General features: G+C 40.8%; 1 protein-coding gene across 9 annotated transcripts in view; it reads left to right on the forward strand.

Annotated features, from left to right (window-relative positions):
- Nucleotides 1-16,483, forward strand: part of LOC144070738 (microphthalmia-associated transcription factor-like) — a 68,877-nt gene extending 52,394 nt beyond the window's left edge. For all 9 annotated transcript variants that reach the window (XM_077595185.1, XM_077595187.1, XM_077595196.1 and 6 more), the window contains 8 exons: nt 3,699-3,914; nt 3,987-4,082; nt 4,186-4,303; nt 9,904-9,996; nt 10,071-10,124; nt 10,205-10,280; nt 13,117-13,264; nt 15,332-16,483. In XM_077595185.1, the coding sequence (XP_077451311.1) occupies nt 3,699-3,914; nt 3,987-4,082; nt 4,186-4,303; nt 9,904-9,996; nt 10,071-10,124; nt 10,205-10,280; nt 13,117-13,264; nt 15,332-15,730 (1,200 nt within the window). In that variant the 3' untranslated portion in view covers nt 15,731-16,483. The remainder of the gene's footprint in view (nt 1-3,698; nt 3,915-3,986; nt 4,083-4,185; nt 4,304-9,903; nt 9,997-10,070; nt 10,125-10,204; nt 10,281-13,116; nt 13,265-15,331) is intronic.
- Nucleotides 16,484-21,519: the final 5,036 nt, after the last annotated feature.

Here is a 21,519-nt window from a genome sequence, read left to right on the forward strand (position 1 = left end):
TTCTGTTTTTTATCAATACATTGGACGCCTCGTCCGATAGGGCGCTAGCATGACACTAGGCTAGCGTATGTTATGCTATCCGCTAGCGTACCTATGTTATTCTAGCCGCTAGTGTATGTTATGCTAGCCGCTAGCGTACCAATGTTATTCTAGGAGCTAGCGTATGTTATGCTATCTGCTAGCCAATGTTATGCTAGCTGCTAGCGTATGTTAGGCTTGGCACTAGCTGTTTTTTTAAAGACGGCACGAGCAAAACTAAGTTTGATAATGCTTTATTGAGGTCAAATGTACACTGCTATAAAGAGTTCAGCGTTTATCATGCTAGGCTCCACTGTCAGTCAGAGTTGTCTATTCCGGGAACTTGATTACAGCTTTGGCGAAAGCTCGAACAGTGCTGGACAACACTTGAGCCCAGTCATCCACAATCCATTGTAACTCGCGACATGCATCACTCCCAAGCCTTTGATTCTCCTCGCTGTTATATCGGCAATGAAAATTCATTCCAAATCGTCACATAACTCGTGCGACGCTACCTGCCCGAACTAAAATGTTGGCCATCCGTTAGTAATCCTTTAGCAATCCGTTAGCAATCTGATAGCAATCTGTTAGCAAAGCTGTTAAATTGTGTTCGGTCCATGGCTTCAGTCCATTTTCCAAGCGTTCACACCCGAATTGTGTTGTCATTCACGCCAGGCATTTCCTCTGTATAGCTTTGATATGGTGTTTCTTTAAGTATTGAGTGTTTTTGATGGTTAAAAGCGCTGCAAGCACACGGAAGTCAAATGCCTTGCCACTTCCCTGGGATGTTTTGAATGGATTTACCATAATGCTTGAAATGCGCAAGGAGGCTATTTTTAGGGTGAACGCCCACTGGGTTGATCGCAATAAGTAGCATGCCGGCAAGAAATAAAACCAGTCACTCAAGCGGTCAGGGCCATACAAAAATTGAGTTTAGTGCACAGACAAAACGCACCGACCGATTGGGCGCATTGACCATTTTTGAGAAGACTTTTAAGTCCCCCCTCAATGTGTGAAACTACGGTAGTTACATTTTTACGTATATTATAGTATTTAGATATGAATACATTAGTCTTTTGACATGCTTATAGCTGTAATATATATTTGCTGCAGCCCACCCTGCACAATTTTTAGCAGCACTTTGATGAATTGAATTTGAGACCCTTATTTGTCCTGTCATAATATGTATAATTTTTTTGGTCTTGTAGCCTGTATCTGTAGCCTAAACAGTGACAGAGGGACCCGAAAGTTCAACTCCAGGCTACGACACATATAAGGCAGTTCCTAATCAAAGCAAATACTGCACAGCATCAACAAAGAGAAGAGGCAAATGTTTTATTGGTTGTTGACGGCTTCCGTTAGTAAAAAAAATAAAGTTAGACACGGAGGAACTGATGATATGGATATGGAGACCAAAGTTACCGTAGAATAGGCCTTAATTTGTATGCTGTGCAGACGTGTTCTCGATTGTTGAGCATGCACGGGGTTAAACAACTGGATGGGCCCAAGTAAAGGCCCCAAGCAGGTTTCAGCCCAAGAGGTTGCCCTCGCCAAACAAAGGCACTAACTGTTAAGGCAGCAGCCACACATCAAGTGATACGCCATAAAGGCATAACTTTAGTTTTTACATGAAACAACCCAAATTTGAAAAGGCTCATTGTCTCCGCCAGCATTCTCTAACAAGCATAACTAATGTAAGTTTTTTTTCCTCAGCATTTAAAGACTGGGCAGTGGTTTCGCAGCCATATCACTCTTGGGAAAAGAAGCGTTGTCGGGGCCATCGTTGTTTAAGTTATTAGTTGGACACTAAAATTCAATATTCTTCTTAGACTGGATATGTTGTAAATAGGAGTTGGAATGCTTGAGATGCTTACCCCTAATGAGGTATGTTTGTTCTTCATTCATGTTGTCAATGAGGTTGACAATTGAAGTTTTTAATGTAATTACCTTATCTATTGTGTTCGGATAAAACTGAAGCAGTGAGTGGAAGTTATAGAGCCCCCTTCAGCACAGCTACTTTTCCTCTTAACAACCGTTTTTGTTGATGTGTTGCTTGCACTTGTTAAAAACCATCAGGGAGGCCCGGCTTTGTCGCCCCCCCTGCTTGTTTAGAGCCAAAAGACAGTTGTTGCGTTATAAAAACAAATTCTCTTTTGAAAAATTAGATGAGAAAGTAAAATTTCAATTACCAAAGTGAAAATATGACGAAAATAAAAACTCACAATATACCGGTGCTGTTGCGTAGTTCATGCAACTAACATCAAGCGGAAATGACTAAGCGGAAGCACTGGGGTGTGCACTGAAGAAGTTACGGTTTTTTTGAATCTGCAGAGTGTAATGCTTAAAACTACCACAAGAGAGCAACAAGTTAACATATTTCTGGTCAGGCATACTCATCGATAATCCTTGAAAATGCTCAAAGCTTGAGTTTACACACTTAGAGAAGGTTAATGTTGTTGTGAGAAGGAGAATGTTAACATAAAAGATCCACCCATCCATAAATCACGCTTTATTTAATCTATAATCCTTATCAAGCGTGATTTATGGATAGATGTGTTAGTGGGTGGGTGTGTTTGTATGCCCCTGGAAACTCGCTGGAGGAAATTCTTCCGAAAATGACGTGGAAAGGCTTCCTACCTTACAACTAAATTGGGTCAGCGCGGCCAGCAGCATCGTGTCTCGACGAGTTACCATAACGACAGGGAAAAAAAGTGTTTTGGGGAGCACCTGGAAACTCGCTGGCAGAAATTCTTCCGAAAATGACGTTATTAAATGACCTAAAAGGCGTCCTACCTTATGACCAATCAGCCACGCGGTGCATTTAGGGCACATCATGTAAAAACGATTCATACATCAACTCTGCTTTCAGCTTTAACAAATAAAAGATTGAGTTTACGCACTTAGAGAACGTGAAGAAATTGAATCACTAATCTATTAGGATCCGACAGCCGTTTCTGGCCACCATGAAAAATTTCAACTCTCTACGTTGCACGGTTTGGACAAACGTAGCGAAAGAATCTTAACATACACACACACCCATCCATAAATCACGCTTTATAAAGATTATAGATAACTGCCTCACAATATTATTCATACACTGGCTTGTTGTAGTATTAAAAATCCTCCTGGATTAATGTGTTTAGTGGTATGCACATCTTTGGTTGTGTTGGTATTTGCATTTGTGCTAACATTGTTTTGCCCTGTGGAAAGCAGTCACTGATGATATAATGCCACATTTGCTAGATTTTGATGTGGTGGCATTATGAGTGCGGCTAAATGTCCGTCTTTTGACAAGTTGATTGACGACCCTTTCCTGGATGTAGTCTGCCTTTTGCCCAAAGTTGGCTCTAGCACACTGCAACAATCGTTGTCTTTTTACATAAGAGGCAGAATATGTAAAAAACATCGAAAGAACTACATGCCTCACCGGCCTCATTTAAGGTCAACAATCAGACCCATCTGAACTGCCCTCCATCCAACCTCTGTGTCGAAACCCCCCTGGAGGTTGGCTGCTGGAACAAGGTAAATCGCAGGAGGTTGGCTAATTGAAAAGTAGATTTTGAAGCAAAAAGGTTTGAGCACCCCTGATGTAAACTATCTCAATCCTGAGTCTTCCAGGTGAGTTTAATTTGTATACCTTTCATTCAAAATCATATATGGTGTTTCTTGGTGTTCAACAGGTGCAGACTTATCTGGAGAATCCGACCAAGTACCACATCCAGCGGTCCCAGCAGCAGCAGGTCAAACAATACCTCGGAAAGCTTAGCTCACAGGTACTGAGCTCAACCTGCCCCAACCAGTCCTCTGACCACGGGGGTATGCCGCCAGGGCTGGACAACAGCGCCCCCAACAGCCCTATGGCCTTACTGACCCTGAACTCAAATTGCGAGAAAGAGGTTCCTGCTCTTTTTCTGTCCATTTCAAATGAATGCATGAACTTTTACTTGAATCGCATCCTTTTGCTTTAGATGGATGATGTAATCGACGACATTATAAGTCTGGAGTCCAGTTACAGTGATGATATCCTTGGTCTGATGGATCCAGGACTTCAAATGGCTAACACGGTAAATTTCTAACTGCCTACACTAGGAAGTTATATTTAAAGGAGATACATAAAATGAACTACCAGCCATCTTGCCCATTTATCTTTCTCTTTGTGTGCCCCAGATCCCAGTGCCTGCCAACCTCATGGACCTATATGGAAATCAGGCTATGTCACAACAAGGACTTCCTATCAGCAACTCCTGTCCTGCCAACTTGCCCAACATCAAAAGGGAATACTCAGGTAATAGATTTAAAGAGTATATGGTAAGCCCGGGCGATAAAAATGTTATCATGGTAAAAAAAAAACTTTATCAATCGATATTGATAATGATCATGATAACCATCACAGCTTTTGTCTTTCAAATTTGAAACTTCCCTCTTCTGTGAAAGGGTAAATACATTCTTTTGCATGTTATTCAATTATAAAAGTAACTACGTAAATTGAATAATACAAAAAAAATATCTCATCTCTCATCTCATTTTCTGAACCGCTTTATCGTCACTAGGGTCGCAGGGGTGCTGGTGCCTATCCCAGCTGACTCGGGGCCAGAGGCGGGGAGCACCCTGAATCGGTGGCCAGCCAATCTCAAATAAAATGAAATTGGATGAATTTAACGCTTTTTTGTAACAAAAATTTGAACGAAATGGGGGAATTCCTTTATATCAAGTAAGAAAAGAATTACAGGCTGTCTTGTACAGTAGGTCAAATCGGTTAGGACGTTTTCAATAAGGCTATTGTTTGTGCAGATGTATTTAAGCGACATTTTTAGAAAAGAGAGAAATGCCTTCAGAGTCTGTGTTTAGAAGAGCCAGACTATTAAAAGCCGCCCTACCTTATCATAATTTCACTTATTGGCTTCCCTTGATTGACATCTTGCCCAATTTTAGCCAATCAATAACCTCTTCTCATACAAGCTGTTTTCACGTTAGAGGGAGAATTAAGAGTCATGTGGACTGATGTCTTCAACAATAACTGCAGGCTTGAGGGATTGGGACGATGTGATGTGAGAGTGCTACCGAGGTTGTTGTTGTTGTTGTTGTTAGGCCCAGGCGCCTGAGGATTACCCTCAGCAGCGCTAGAGCTGTCACTGGAACGCGGATTAGTTCATCCAGGGGGTAGCCGGAGGTGTGGGGCAGTGCGAATATCTCCGACTGGATGAAAAACGTAGGGCGCCACGTTCCTGGGTGGCAGCTCTGGGTGGTTTGTTGGATTCGCAGCTCTCAGTGTGCTTCACATGCATTCATAAATGCAGATAAAGTAGACGACAGGGAGATCTCACTTGGATCTTTTAGGGGATAGGCTTGGTGTTGTCCAGCATCTCACAATTGCTAATTTTGGCTGTACTGCTTTCACTTTCATAATCTGTGTGCGCTGCTCTACCACTATCCCTGTTACGATCGCGCCGCGTCGTCGTGGCACGATCGGGAATGGATTCGGACCCAGGCGCGGGGAAGTAGGATCTGACGAGGTATTAGCTTCAAAGCAACATCTTTAATAACTCAGAAGGGATCTTACAACACAACGAGGACTTGTGAAAACGAAAGCGATACCAAACAGGAAACAGGAGAACGAGAGGGATCGAGGAGAAACGTAGCGTGGCTGCATGGCTACTGAATCCACGCAGTGATTTCCAGGGACAATTCGGGAATTGTGCAGGAGCTTGCAGGAGCGATCCGACAATAATAATAGAACTAATTGGTGTTTAAATACTAACTCGGGAAGTCATCAACAGAGTCCAGCTGCTCTCCTTCTACGGCAGGCCAGGAGGGACAAAACGGGGCGCTCCTAACAATCCCTGACAAATGATTAGCTGTTCCTCATCATCTTTGCGTCTCCTGAACTAGAGTTCACGCCGCATCAGTGGCCCCATTTTTGTGTGTTTTTGTTGGTGTAATTACAGCTTAGATTTATTTTTATCAAACATTTTTATTATTTCTGTTGACAAAAATTATATGACGATAATTACTGTTATCGATTTATCGTCCAGGCATAGTATACAGTTTCACCTCATCTCATTTTCTGAACCGCTTTATCCTCATTAGGGCCGCAGGGGGTGCTGTCTCCGGGGCCAGAGGGGGGGGGGGGGGGGGACACCCTGAATTGGTGGCCAGCCGATCGCAGGGCACAAGGAGACGGACAACCATGCACACTCACAACCATACCTAGGGGCAATTTAGAGTGTCCAATCTGCCTACCCTGAATGTTTTTTGGGGGAATGTGGGAGGAAACCGGAGTACTCGGAGGAAACCAACGCAGACCCACGTGACCTGGATTTGAACGCAGGACCCCAGAGCTGTGAGGCCGACGCGCTAACTCGCCCCACCGGGCCTAGTATACAGTCGATTAGGACAATTGTGCAATGCTTCATCTTATCTAGAGGATGGGAGACCAGGGCTAATTCTCACATGAGGCAGACGTCACACCGTTATTATGTTCTAACATGCTAAGTTAGAAAAACAGGTAACAGGACACAGGTGGTTGGCTGTTACAAATGACAGACACAATGCTAAAATGTAGATTTTCTTTTTTCCTGGACTTTTTTTTTTTTTTTAATATACGGGCAGTGGGGAGTGGTTAGCATGTCTGCCTCACAGTTGTGAGATTGAGGGTTCAATCCCCAGTGGGTTCCGACCTTCCAGTGTGGAGTTTGCATGTTCTCCCCAGGCCTGCTTGGGGTTTCTCAAGGTAGACCAGTTTCCTCCCACATCCCAAAAATATGCATGGTAGACTGGTTGAACACTCTAAATTGGTATAAGTGTGCCCTGAAATTGGCTGTCTACTTATTTATGTGACTACTTATTTTTGTTGACTACTTATCTATGTTGACTACTTATTTATGTTGACTACTTATCTATGTTGACTACTTATCTATGTTGACTACTTATTTATATTTACTAATCTATATTTACTACTTATTTATTTATAACGTATGTATTGATTATTTATGAGTGCACTTCATGGTGAACCCTTAAATCTCATTATACTTGTATAATGACAATAAACACATTCAATTCAATTCAGTCAAGTCAGGGTTTCCCCTGACTGCTGCCCACAGTTGGCTGGGATATGTTCTAGCACAGGGATGCGAACAAGAGCAAAAGTTTTAAACTGTAGAGACATAGAGCCGCACCACCCAGTGATCTGACAAAATGTTTAATTTCCCAGCATTAGACGCAACCCGTGGAGATAATTGGTGGTCTCTTACGTCAGAAGCAGCATAAAAAAGCACCAATCTGTCAAATTATTTTTGTATTATAATTTATTATTTGTTTTTAGTGGGCCCTGACGAATTTGAGTGTGTTTTAAGAGAGAGAAAAAAAGCGAAATATGAAACGAGACAAAGAGCCACAGTATATAGAAAAGATGATAAGAAGTTAAGAGCTGCATTCATTTTGGTCAGGAGCCACATGCGGCTGGAGAGCCACGTGTTCGCCACCCCTGCTCTAGCAGCCCCTGTGATCATGTTGGGGATAAGCGGTATGGGAAATGAATGAATAATATATATGTCTTCTGAATCAGTGGTCTCCAACCAGGTCCGTGGACCGGTATCAGAGTAAAAAATATTAACGTTTTCAATCTCACCCTCCTACTTGAAATTAGAAAAGTTGTTATGATAATCATAAATAATTGCTATTATGCTTGGGACTTATTTTTTTCCTGTCATGGGTGTCGTTTGTGCACAGACCCCACCCCCACACAATTTTTTCTTAAGTTGTCGCCCTCCACATTAGCCAGTATGCGAGAAAATAGAAAGAGCTTTACCGGTGGTGAGAAAAAGGTTGGGGACCGCTGTTTTATATAATATGAGCTTGACAATATACAGTGGTACCTCGAGATACGAGCTTAATTCGTTCCGGGACTGAGCTCGTATGTCGATTTTCTCGTAACTCAAACGAACGTTTCCCCTAGAAATGAACTAAAAACAAATTAATTTGTTCCAACCCTCTGAAAAAACACCAAAAGCAGGATATTGGGTTGGAAAATCATTTTTATTTGTTCTAATTCGCCATCTATTAACAAAGTAACAAATAACTTGTGGTTCAATTGTACAAAAATTTGTTTAATAGGACTAAGATTAGACGGATTTCGCGGAGGAGGTAGAGAGGGGGGAGACTTTTTGCACGGCAACGCGCTCGTAACAACATAAACAAATTTAAATGAACTTAGAATATGATGCAGAAATAAGTTTCATCTAACCTTACACTAAACTTAATTCTAATTTAGTTTTACTTTTTTTACCTTTTTTCTACCGTGTTGGCTCTATTTGCCCCGCCTCCACACTGACTTTCAAATGCAACCTATCGAGGGGCTGTTTGCTTTTGTAATCCCTTCAAAATATTCTGAAAATGATGCACACAAATGCCCTCACAATAGGATAACGCACGACCACTTGCCAACGAGAAGTAGTATATATAACTCTCGTATTAGCGATCGCCTCGCCATTCACAATGACTAACGGGGGAAAAAAGCGATCAACCAGGTAATCTCTCGCTCTCACAATTATTGAGGACCGGATTAAAAAGCCTAACGGGCCGTATATGGCCCGCGGGCCGTAGTTTGAAAAACATGTACACACGCCAATACAAGCGAATCCAGGGGCGGGGCGAGCGAGCGAATCCGGCGACGAATAACATGTACACACACGCCAATAATACACAACTTATTGATAATTTTGATATTAGATATTTAGATATTAATGCTCTTACATTGTCAATGCAATTACAAACTCACTCTCTCATGATTATAATTTTGAGAGGGAGAGATTACCTGGTTGATCCCTTTCAACAGTAAACTCTCTGTCTCTCTCTTTCTCATGATTATACGCAATTTATTGATAATTTTGATATTAGATATTTAGATATGAATGCTCTTACATTGTCAATACAATTAAAATCTCACTCTCTCTCTCATGATTATAATTTTGAGAGCGAGAGATTACCTGGTTGATCACTCAACAGTAAACTCTCTCTCTCTCATGATTATAATTTTGAGAGCGAGCGAATCCGGCGACGAAACGTCCGTTCGACGAAATGTCCGGCGGCGAATCCGTCGACCAAATGTTCGTTCGACAAAACGTCCGTTCGACGAACTGTCCGTTCGACGAACTGTCCGTTCGACGAACTGTCCGTTCGACGAACTGTCCGTTCGACGAACTGTCCGTTCGACGAACTGTCCGTTCGACGAACTGTCCGTTCGACGAACTGTCCGTTCGACGAACTGTCCGTTCGACGAACTGTCCGTTCGACGAACTGTCCGTTCGACGAACTGTCCGTTCGACGAACGGTCCGTTCGACGAACTGTCCGTTCGACGAACTGTCCGTTCGACGAACTGTCCGTTCGACGAACTGTCCGTTCGACGAACTGTCCGTTCGACGAACTGTCCGTTCGACGAACTGTCCGTTCGACGAACTGTCCGTTCGACGAAACGTCCGTTCGACGAAACGTCCGTTCGACGAACCGTCCGTTCGACGAAACGTCCGTTCGACGAAACGTCCGTTCGACGAAACGTCCGTTCGACGAAACGTCCGTTCGACGAAACGTCCGTTCGACGAACTGTCCGTTCGACGAACTGTCCGTTCGACGAAACGTCCGTTCGACGAAACGTCCGTTCGACGAAACGTCCATTCGACGAACTGTCCGTCAACCAAACGTCCCATCGACCAAACGTCCGGGGACCAAGTGTCCGCCGACCAAACGTCCGGGTACCATGAGTTCTACTTCCCGGGTAAACAATAATATTGCATTGTATTATACAGAAATGTATGGAGAGGAAATAAGAACAATTGTATGTGTATCTTCAGTCCATCATGATTCTGAAAACAACTTTATCTGCCATTCAGCGTCACAATCACCATCTGTAATGCAAATGTTGGACAAATCTGGGTCATGCGGCAAATTCGACAACTATCAGAGGCCTGAGGGGTTTCCTGTTGGTATGTGTGATTGTGACTTGTAAATGCTAGTGCTATCTCATCTGGAAATGTATTGACCTTTTGTTTCCCGGCAGCTGAAGTAAGGGCTCTTGCAAAAGAGAGACAGAAGAAGGACAACCATAACTTGAGTAAGTGGTGCTCTTTGGTTCAGATTTACGCAGACATCCAAAGAGGTGTATGCTTAATAGAATCCACATTTTTCTCGCAGTTGAGAGAAGACGGCGTTTTAACATCAACGATCGAATTAAGGAACTGGGAACTTTAATTCCAAAATCAAATGACCCGTAAGTTATTACTTTTATCTACAAAAGTTTTCAGAGCTGGACTGGTCCCACAATAATAATATTACCAGTTAGTGGCAAAAGCACTAATTGTGCAGTTAATTTATATATATATATATATATATATATATATATATATATATATATATATATATATATATATATATATATATATATATATATATATATATATATATATATATATATATATATATATATATATATATATATATATATATATATATATATATATATATATATATAATATTATATATATATACATATACAGTGGTACCTCGACATACGATCGTAATCCGTTCCGAGACTGAGATCGTATGACAAGATTCTCGTAACTCGAGCGGACGTTTTCCATTGAAATGAATGGAAAACAAATTAATTCTTTCCAGCCCTCTGAAAAAACACCAAAAACAGGATATTGGATTGGAAAAAATGTTTTATTTCTTCTAATTCGCCATCTATTAACAAAGTAACACATAATAGTACAATAGTAATAAATTGTGTTTAATCTAACTAAAATTGGGCAGATTTCACCGACGGGAGACAGAGAGGTTTGGGGTGGTGGGGTTCGTTTTTTTCCACGACAACGCACTCGTAAACGGAACAAACTAATTTAAATTAACTTGGATTAATATATACAGACACTCAAACATACGTTTAATGTAACTTTACACAAAACTGAATTCTAATTTTGTTGTAATCTTTTGTTACCTTCGTTTTCCGGGTTGGCGGTTTGCCACGCCTCCACCCTCACGTTCGCTATCGATGGACTGTTTGCTGTTGTATTGCCTTCAAAATATTCCCAAAATGATGCACACAAATGTCCTCACAATAGGATAACGCACGACCACTTGCCAACGAGAAATAGTCTTTAAAGAGCGATCGCGGGAGCTTCTTTCCTTAGAAAGAATAACAGGAAATACAATAGTTGATCTTACCCACGTATTGATTGTGGGTAATGAAGTTTTATTCTGAGAAAGGTTGCCAATGCCTATGGGTGTTGTGTGCACGAGTATACTTCATTACCCAGAAAGCCCTCTTTTTGCCCGCGCATGCGCGTTGTGCGTTTCCTGGTCGTAGGAGAAACTCGTCTGAATTAATCGTTCCGTGCTCGTAGATATTGTTATACACGAAAGATATGCAAAAAAGACAGTGCCATGGCCACCTGGCTTGGTCGCATCACGAAATTTTAATCGCATGACGGGCGAATTATTCGATCGAAATTTCCGCCGTAAGACGAGAATTTTGTATGACGAGCGGTCGTATGACGAGGTACCACTGTATACATATATATTATATATATTATATATATATATATTATATATATATATATATATATATATATATATATATATATATATATATATATATATATATATATATATATATTTATATAATTATTTGCTCGAAATTTTACTCGTATCTCGAAATGCTCGTATGTCGGGGTGCTCGTATGTCGAGGTACTACTGTGTATATATATATATATATATATATATACCTCGACATACGAGCACCCCGACATACGAGCATTTCGAGATACGAGCATTTCGAGATACGAGTAAAATTTCGAGCAAATAATTATCTCTAGATACGAGAAAAATTTCGAGATACGAGAAAGCCAGGTGGCCAAGACATGAGAGGCTGTTTATCATTCTAGCGCACTGTCTTTTTTACCGCATCTCTTTCGTGTATAACAGATATCTACGAGCACTGGGCGGAGCGTTGCATTTTTTCTGTGTTTTTTTCCGTCACTCAGCGCGAATGCCGGAGCGATCGCTAATTCGATCGAGTAGTATATATTACTTCTCGTTGGCTGCTCATAAGAACATCAGGGGCACTGACTCTCTCCCCCGCAACTCCTCGTGTAATATCTCTGGTCGCAACTCCCTCTTTGTAATGTCTCTGCGAGCACTGAGTGGAGCGTTGCATTTTTTCAGTGGTTTTTCCCCCCCTTAGCCTGTTAGCTCCCATTGGCGGAGCGATCGCTAATTCAAGACTACTTCTCGTTGGCAAGTGGTCGTGCGTTATCCTATTGTGAGGACATTTGTTTGCATCATTTTCGGAATATTTTGAAGGGAATACAACAGCAAACAGCCCTTCGATAGTGAACGTGAGGGTGGAGGCCGGGCAAACAGCCAACCCGGCCAGGAGAAGGTATAAAAATGTAAAACAAAATTAGAATTAAGTTTAGTGTAAGATTAGATTAAACTTATTTTTGAGTGTGTCTGCATCGTAATCCAAGTTCATTTAATTTTTTTATGTTATATTACGATTCACCGGTGCAAAAAGGTGCATATGCATATGTATATGTGTATGTATATATATATATATATATGTATATATATATATATAAATATATATATATATATATATATATATATATATATATATATATATATATATATATATATATATATATATATATATATATATATATATATATACCAAATTGATCTCTAAGGGAAATAAATAGGAGCCTTGGACCCTCAGGATCTCTCTAATTTTAGACATCATCCTGTAATGTTCAGCGTCAAAGCTGTTTAAAAAAAACTTGCAACTTTTCAGAGTCAAACAAGTACGGGTTACATAGGAACATCGTCTGAACAGGAGGAATCAATTTGCTGCACGCCAGATCAGCAATATTTTCGGCTAAATTTCAATAGCATCTGAATCATATTCATTGGCTGTCATTGACGGCGATAGACATCCAACTTAATTTGACTGAGAGGCCTGGCAGCGATCATTCACTGACAGCTTCAATGGCAGCCATTGAGTTTAAGTGCCTAAAGCACACGGTTTATGGTTGGCTGTGTTTCTCAGGGATATGCGTTGGAACAAGGGCACCATCCTCAAGGCATCCGTGGACTACATCAGGAAACTGCAACGTGAGCAACAAAGGTCCAAAGAGCTGGAGAACTGTCAGAGGAGGCTTGAAAATGCCAATCGACATCTCATGTTGAGGATACAGGTATAGGAAGCACTATGATCCTTTTTGTTTTACTTTCTTTCATGCCTTTATCTCATTGAACAATTAGTTAGTTACTCTCACAACTTACTCATTGGTTTCCTTTAACGGCTTTAGACGTATTGAACTGGGGTGGTTGGTGGTAAATCATTTTTCTGCAATCTGCTGATTTTTAGACATGGTATAGAACTCTATCTAATTATCCTTCAACCTACGTAGGGGGCTAAAGATGGAAATTAGCCCTCGGCTACAATCTTACATATTTACATATACAGACGCTCCCCTACTTACGAACGAGTTAGGTTCCGAGCGATTGTTCATAAGTTGAATTTGTTCGTAAGTTGCTCAGTGCTATATTTTGTATTATAATTTATGTTTAAAGCCTATGTAAGTATATTGAAGGTTTATATAAGTGCATTTGTATGTTTAAGGCTTGTATAAGTAACACGCATTGGTTTGTACTGAAAAAACATTTAATAAAATGGAGAGAATACATACAGTACTGTATACATACATTAGAGAGAGAGAGAGAGATTTACTAGAAACTGGCCGAAAGAAGCTATCTAATGACGATTGCAGTTTTCTTTTTTTCATCATAAATGATGTGGTAGCACTGTATGGCATCATTCAATTGTTTTGCAAACTTTGTGCAACGTTCAATATTTGGGTCCTGCTGCTCGATCTTTATGTTTATAAATGGTACTGACGGTCGAACGATTCTAGTTGTATTCCCGTGCAATGCGCATCAAGCTTCGTTATTATTGCCACTCATTTCAAATGAAATGGCTTGCCTCTTCCTTTCACCTACCTCAATAGAAGCCTTTCGCTTTTCACCAACCATATTGAATAATGGATGCACGAGATATTTAATGATAAAAATGAAAAAGGTTCTTTGCGCACTGGAGATACGTTCACGCACTTCCGCACTGCAACGAAGTGGGCAGAAGAAGGTAGATGCTGGGTGAGCTGAGCTCTCACAGCGCCAGGCGTCGGTATTAGCGGCGGAAAGAAGCACTACTCGGAAAAAGGCGCGCAATACAAAATCGAACTTACGAACATTTTTCGACATAAATGCAATTTGCAGACATGTTCGTCTGTACCGTTGTTCGTAACTCGAATGTTCGTAAGTAGGGGAGCGTCTGTAGATGATCATTAACATGAATACAAATATGTTCTTTAATATGTGCTGTCCCTTATTAAATAAATCAAACTCAAACTCACAACTCGCCTGATTGGTCACATTATGTTGGTTGTCTTGCTTGTAGCAATTCTTGGCATAAAAACACTTCTCTTCAGAGACACGTGAATAATTGTGGTTAATGGTTATGTATTTCTTTGTGTGTCTTGAAAATGTCACTCACTGCACTAAATGGCCTTAATGCTGCGTTCAGACGTGTTGCATTTTCTTCTTGTGGCATTTGGTAAAAACTGTTTGTGCATCTTAATTTTATGAATATTTTATATGGTAATTATTTTTGCCAATCCAAAGAAAAAAAAATCAATCTTTTTCGTTAAACTGCGCTTTGGTCACAACCGTTAACAGTAAGGGCAAAATCGAGCCTGTGTTGAATGATTGTGCAGAATGTTTAAAAGTTGAAACGGTGAAAATCGGTAAGGGACCTCAGTTGTGGAATCATCAAAAAAAAAGAAATCGGGGTATTATATGTGGAGGACTTTTCTTCCCAAAGAATCTTCATAATTAGAGTAAAATGCAATAAATTGACTGAATACTATAAGCAATTGTTCTCTCGTCTAATGCTGATAAAATGAAGTCTTTCTCGTTCAATAGGTCTGTGCCATGTTTCATCCAAGTAAGTCCATTCCCGCCATTGTAGACAGACTCACATGAGGCCAAATGTATCGTATTTGCTAGATGAACATTGAGCAATGTGATATTTCTTTGCTGTGTCATACAAATTTGATAAATATTACTTTTCCGTTTGATAAAAGTAAGACTAATCTAAGACGAAGATAACTGGAAGATATTCATAAAAGAGTCAAAATTTTGACATTCAACTCCAGTCTCCCAACTTAGAAGGGCGAAACTTTGTGTGTTTATATGGTCCACAGGAGTTGGAAATGCAGGCCCGCGCTCATGGCTTGGCCATCACGTCATCGGCCCTCTGCTCCTCTGACCTTGTGGCTCGAAGGATCAAACAGGAATCCCCTCTCGAGGATTGTCGCCAGGACCTGTACGTACTCCACTCCCACACGCACCAGCAACATCATCACGCCTGTACCCCGGAGAATTCCGGTGCGGCGGAGCAAGACAATGGTCACCACGATTTCTCCGACAGCCAATACGTTCAGAGGAGGCCGGCCTCCAAACTCAACGACATCCTCATGGAAGACAACGTATCACCCGTGCAGGGGGGGGACCCTTTGCTCTCCTCAGTCTCCCCAGATGCCTCAAAGGACAGCAGTCGGGAGAGCAGCATAAGCATGGATGAGCATGAGCAGGGCTGTTAGCACCCCATATTGGAGGATCTTGTCCATGCAGATGCAATCTGAGCTGCTTTTTTTGTTTTTTCTGTCTGCGTTTACACGTCTTTCTCCTTGTATGTGTATGTATAAATGTGTATATATGTGTGTGTGTGCGTGTGTGTGTGTTAAGTTCTTTGCAGCCTTGGACTGATTTTTTATATGAAACAAAAAACACTTATCTTTGGGTAGATGATAATAAATACGTTGATTTCAAAGAATCAGGGGAAATCATGAATGATGGTAGCATACCGAATATGCTATGGTGACAACACTGTTTTCAAAATCACTAGCAATAATAACAGAAATCTATTTATTACGTTTGTGCTTTACACTTCTTGTGTCTTAGAACTTAAACGTGCCAATGCCTTATTATGATATTTGTGTTGTGTCGTGGGTAATTAGTCATCTTCTGTTTAAAATCTCTTTCTTGATAAATTAAACTGTTTTAGAATCAAGGCAATGTATGAATCAAAATACTTTGAACATAAATTTTCCCCCTAACAAAATTTCTGATGTGCCGATCAAACATTTTTGCACCCTTGGAAATGTATTGGGAAATAAAGCACATCGAAATGTTTTTTTTTAATTTGCACAAAACCATGCAAACATAATAGCCATGTAAAAGTAGTAGTAGTAGTAGTAGTGTAAGATAAGATTGTAAGGTAAGATGACAAAGTCGCTTTGCAATTGCTTGTTCATATTGTATCAGTTTTTATAAGTATAGAAACATCGTTGTCATAGAGCCTTGACACTGATTAATCACACTTTGCCCAAAGTCTGGTCATTGTCATAGAGACTTGACACTGATTAATCAGACTTTTCCCAAAGTTTGGTCGTTGTCATAGAGACTTGACACTGATTAATCGGATTTTGCCCAAAGTTTGGTCGTTGTCATAGAGACATGACACTGATTAATCAGACTTTGCCCAAAGTTTGGTCATTGTCATTGAGACTTGACACTGATTAATCAGACTTTGCCCAAAGTTTGGTCGTTGTCATAGAGACGTGACACTGATTAATCGGACTTTGCCCAAAGTTTGGTCGTTGTCATAGAGACTTGACACTGATTAATCAGACTTTGCCCAAAGTCTGGTCGTTGTCATAGAAACTTTACCCTGTTTTCCTATCTAAAGACTCACCCACTGTTCATTCGAAGACAGTTGCAAGGACAACAGGCTGTGTCATTCACAACTGTTGGTGCTCTCTCCCCATTATGCAGTCTGGTAATAAACTTATTTCCTTTAAATTGGTCTCACTCTTTCTGTGCCTGCTCCTGAAGCTGTTTTACAGACCCAACATACTTTGGTGCCAAAACCCGGGACCCAACAAGCCAACAATTGCCGGAGCGACGACGGACCGCGATGAAGGGCAAAATAAAGACTGTCGACAGCATCCTCCATTGAAAGGGTCAACCCGACAGACGTTCTCTCGCCGCTCCAGTGATCTGGTGACAGGTCCACCCCTGGAACAGGGCAGGTTCAGAACGGGAAAATCGTGAGGGTCACCCTTTGATTTCTGTCTCCGTGAAGTGTGATAATTTGAGTATTGTTACTGCGGTAGTGTGGAGTCAGGGACTCCGCTAAGAGAATAGAGTCTGGGACTCTGCTAAGACAAAGTCAGGGACTTGTTGTCTTGGCATGTTAATGGAGTCAGGGACTCCACTAAGAGAATAGAGTCAGGGACTCCGCTATGAATAAGTCAGAGACTTGTAGTCTTGGTGTGTTAATAGAGTCAGGGACTCCGCTAAGAATAAGTCACGGACTTGTAGTCTTGGTGTGTTAATGGAGTCAGGGACTCCGCTAAGAGAATAGAGTCAGGGACTCCGCTAAGAGAATAGAGTCAGGGACTCCGCTAAGAGAATAGAGTCAGGGACTCCGCTAAGAGAATAGAGTCAGAGACTCCGCTAAGAATAAGTCAGGGACTTGTAGTCCTGGTGTGTTAATAGAGTCAGGGACTCCACTAAGACAAAGTCAGGGACTCCGCTAAGAATAAGTCAGGGACTTGTAGTCTTGGTGTGTTAATAGAGTCAGGGACTCCACTAAGACAAAGTCAGGGACTTGTGGTCTTGGTGTGTTCAGAGATATTGGATGAATCACGAAGTATTGAGATCAATTTCGGGAAATTTAGAATAGAATTGTTGTTTAAACTATTAAGTAAGTGATAAATATGGGTCGGAAAGCGACAAGGGAGATGGGTATTGCCACACTGCAGAATAGAGATCGGAGGGTTACCGAATGTGGGGTATGTGCGGATGAGTAGTGTGGGGAGTTGCCTGTTGTTGGAGCTACTGACCAACACTTAAACAAAATCGGACACAGAGCACACCGAGGCAGAAAGAATGAGATTTTAACCGCGTCGGCTGGGGGGGAAGGGAACAATGCAGAAGTTGGAGAATGTGTCTACTCTCCCGCTCCTCAAAGTACTCCTCCCGCGCAACTCCGGCTTCAACAGCGTTTTTATTAGAGGTAGAACACGTCACATAGAAGGGGTGGGGTACAAAAATAGGTGTAGTGCACGTTTTAACCAATAGGTGTCAATAAAATTCTATTCTAGTGACTAAAATACATCAAAGTGCAAAAGTGTGCAAGGGTAAATATAAGAATACAATTCGTATTTCACACCTGTGTCTGCCGCGATGGGTGGAGAGGCATGGTTTATGTCCCAATTTGAGGATGTGGAGGGTTTGATGAGCGTAGAAGGGGAATCGTTGAAGAAAAGATTTTTGGTAAGGGAATAGAAAATATTTTAGTAAGTGAATAGAAAAGATTTTAGTAAGTGAATAGAAAAGATTTTAGTAAGTGAATAGAAAAGATTTTTGGTAAAGTGAATAGAAAAGAGTTTTGTAAGCATGAAGAAAAGATTATTGCAAGTACATAGAAAAGAAAGTGTGGGAAAAGCAGCTGAAGATGTGACAAAGAGAGAGTGACAGACAGATTGAGGCAGAGAGAGTGACAGAGACGAAGAGAGAGAGATTGAGGCAGAGAGAGAGAGAGATTGAGGCAGAGAGAGAGAGAGAAAGAGAGTGATAGAGACAGAGAGAGAAAGAGAGTGACAGATGGAGAGAGAGACAGAGAGAGAGATTGAGACAGAGAGAGACAGGGGCTGGTTAGAGAAAATTGATAATATTATGACATATTGGTTACAATTTGTGGGTCCTTTATTAAACACTGAAATTTGTCATTAGGAAATGCCTAGTAGAAGGTTATTTTATCTAATTTACTTATTGTAGGTTTTAATTGAGGTAACAGGGAGCTACAGAGAATGGCTCTTATGTTAAGTAAACATTGTCTCCTTGGTGGGGGTGAGACGAGTCGGTTGCCATAGAAACTCAGCCAGTGATGTTAGCTATCCTTGGATGGGTTAGCAATATGGGGGTGATTTGCGAATTAGACCATAAGTTTTAAGAATTATTGGGTTCTTAATGGTATCAAACATGAAAATAACCATGCAAAAATGGCATTCATCCAAATAATTAAGTAAATTGTACCTGGCTGGTTTAGATAAAATAATTGACTTTGGATAAGCATTATTTCCCTGGTTTGTCATGAGCGGGTGAAATATGCTTTGGCGAGAGTCCTATTAATGACTATTAGAATATTACGGATTGCACAAATATCGAACAATTGATGTCAACCAAATGACATTGCTTTCTATTGCTTTAAAGGCATACAAATTAAGAGAACTTTATCTTAAAACTTACAGATTTGGCAAACAGAGTTAATCACAGCCACTCGCATGGCAGTCACTCATGCTGACTGACTAGGGCGACGAACGGCGGAAATTGAACTTCCAAAACAAATGTCAATTTGTAGATGTGTGGCGCGCATATCTCATACGTTAATTACTTATTTTCTTTGGGAATGATTATTGCTGATAGGACAGCAAAGGTGGTGAGCTGCCAAGAAGCCAGGAGTGATAAACTTTTCGACGTAATAAAACGAAACAGCAACCACTCCATTATTGATTGAAAAGATTATTGCTCAGCGAGCAATGCCATAGACCATAGGGAACTCTTTTATATTGGTTTTATTGTCTCCATATGCAAAAAAAGGTGAAAGCGTTTCAATTGAGGCTAAACCATCTTACAAAGGGTTAAAATCACGCCCCAGAAAAAGAGAAACTACAATGAGAAACAAGGAGCCACTAAACACAAGAACGCCCTCTATGCAAACAAGCCATGCGTCCCACGGTCATTGTTTGAAGTAATTGCCAAATTGAGCCATGGGAGTAGCCATGTCTCAACAGGAGGGATGAACAGTATAGTACAGGGGTCCCCAAACTTTTTCCTGTGAGGGCCACATAACCTTTCCCTTCTCTGATGGGGGGCCGGTGTCAGTTTGTAACAGAAAAAGTGTGACGATCGTAGGGGAGCTTAAAAAAATTATTGTTTTCCAGAAAGCCACACATAACCAAATAACCCTTTCCAGGTTCTTTACAGAAAAAAAGTCAGGAAACAAATAATAACACTATTAATGAAATAAATAATAACTAAATGACCCTCTCTGAGTTATTCACAGAAAAAACAGGAAATAAATACCGTATTTTCTCTATTATAACACGCAGATTTTTGCTATATAATTAATTCCAATAGATGGGGTGCGTGTTATAATCAATAACTAAAATAAATTACAAATTTTCGATCAAAAAAAGCATTGTCAAACTCACTTTGACGCACGGACATTGTGCAATTTCCAACTTTGAATTCAAAATACACGCATATTAAAGATCGTCAACCCTCACAAACATCACAATCCTGCATTAATAAGCTGGAAAGTAGAATGGCGATAGAGACAAATGGTCAACGCCAATATTTTTCCTGTAACAGCATAAAAACACCATGAACTTACCGTCAGTAGTGCAAAATGGAAGCGTCCATTTTGTATTGCATTCCAGCTCGCTGATTGGCTGATTTTCGGAGCCTGCCGCGCTCGGTACGATTATAAATTTTCGGTTTTACGTCATCTCGTAAAGCCGATCGAAAATCGGAAAGCCGAGACCACCACTGCCCCCCTCTAGCCTCGTACTCGTCTCAGTTCACCCTCTCTCAGTTCAGTTTTGGACATTGTACAAGCAACATGGCATCAAAACGAGCAAGTTATACCGCAGCGTTCAAAAGAAAAGTCATCAAAGTGGCAGAGGAATTGGGCAACAGAGAAGCTGGAAGAAAATTCGATATTAGTGAAGCTAACATCCGTGGTTGGAGGAAGAAGAAAGACTCATTATTGAAAGAAAAAGCAACAGCAAAAGCATCAGGACGTGGAAGAAAAGCAATGTTCCCAGAGTTAGAGAAATAACTTCTTAAAACGATTGCTGAGAGAAGAGCTGCAGGATGTGCCATCAACACAGTCGAGCTGCGTATCCTCGCCCTGAAAATCATGAAAAAAAACAACAAGGATTCCGGCTTCAAATCGTCTGCATGTTGGTGCTATAAGTTTATGCAACGGCACGACCTATCTGTAAGAAAGAGAACGTCAATTGCCCAAAGGATGCCGGAGGACTACGGGAAATTTTAGGTGCGCACTATATTCGATTACTGCGTTTTTCCAGATGTTTTTGGCCCAAAATTACCTGCGTGTTATTTTCGAGTGCGCGTTAAATTCGAGAAAATACGGTAACACTATTTATGAAATAAATAATAACTAAATAACTCTCTGGGTTCTTCATAGAAAAAAAAGCCATGGAACATGAACTTTCTGTTGTGCCATGCACAATCTTAACAAATAAAAGTTCAGCTCAGTTGTCAGAGCAGAATCTCTCTAACGTCAACACTTTGC

This window comes from Stigmatopora argus, chromosome 1, assembly GCF_051989625.1.
Source record: "Stigmatopora argus isolate UIUO_Sarg chromosome 1, RoL_Sarg_1.0, whole genome shotgun sequence".
NCBI classification, from domain to species: Eukaryota; Metazoa; Chordata; class Actinopteri; order Syngnathiformes; family Syngnathidae; genus Stigmatopora; species Stigmatopora argus.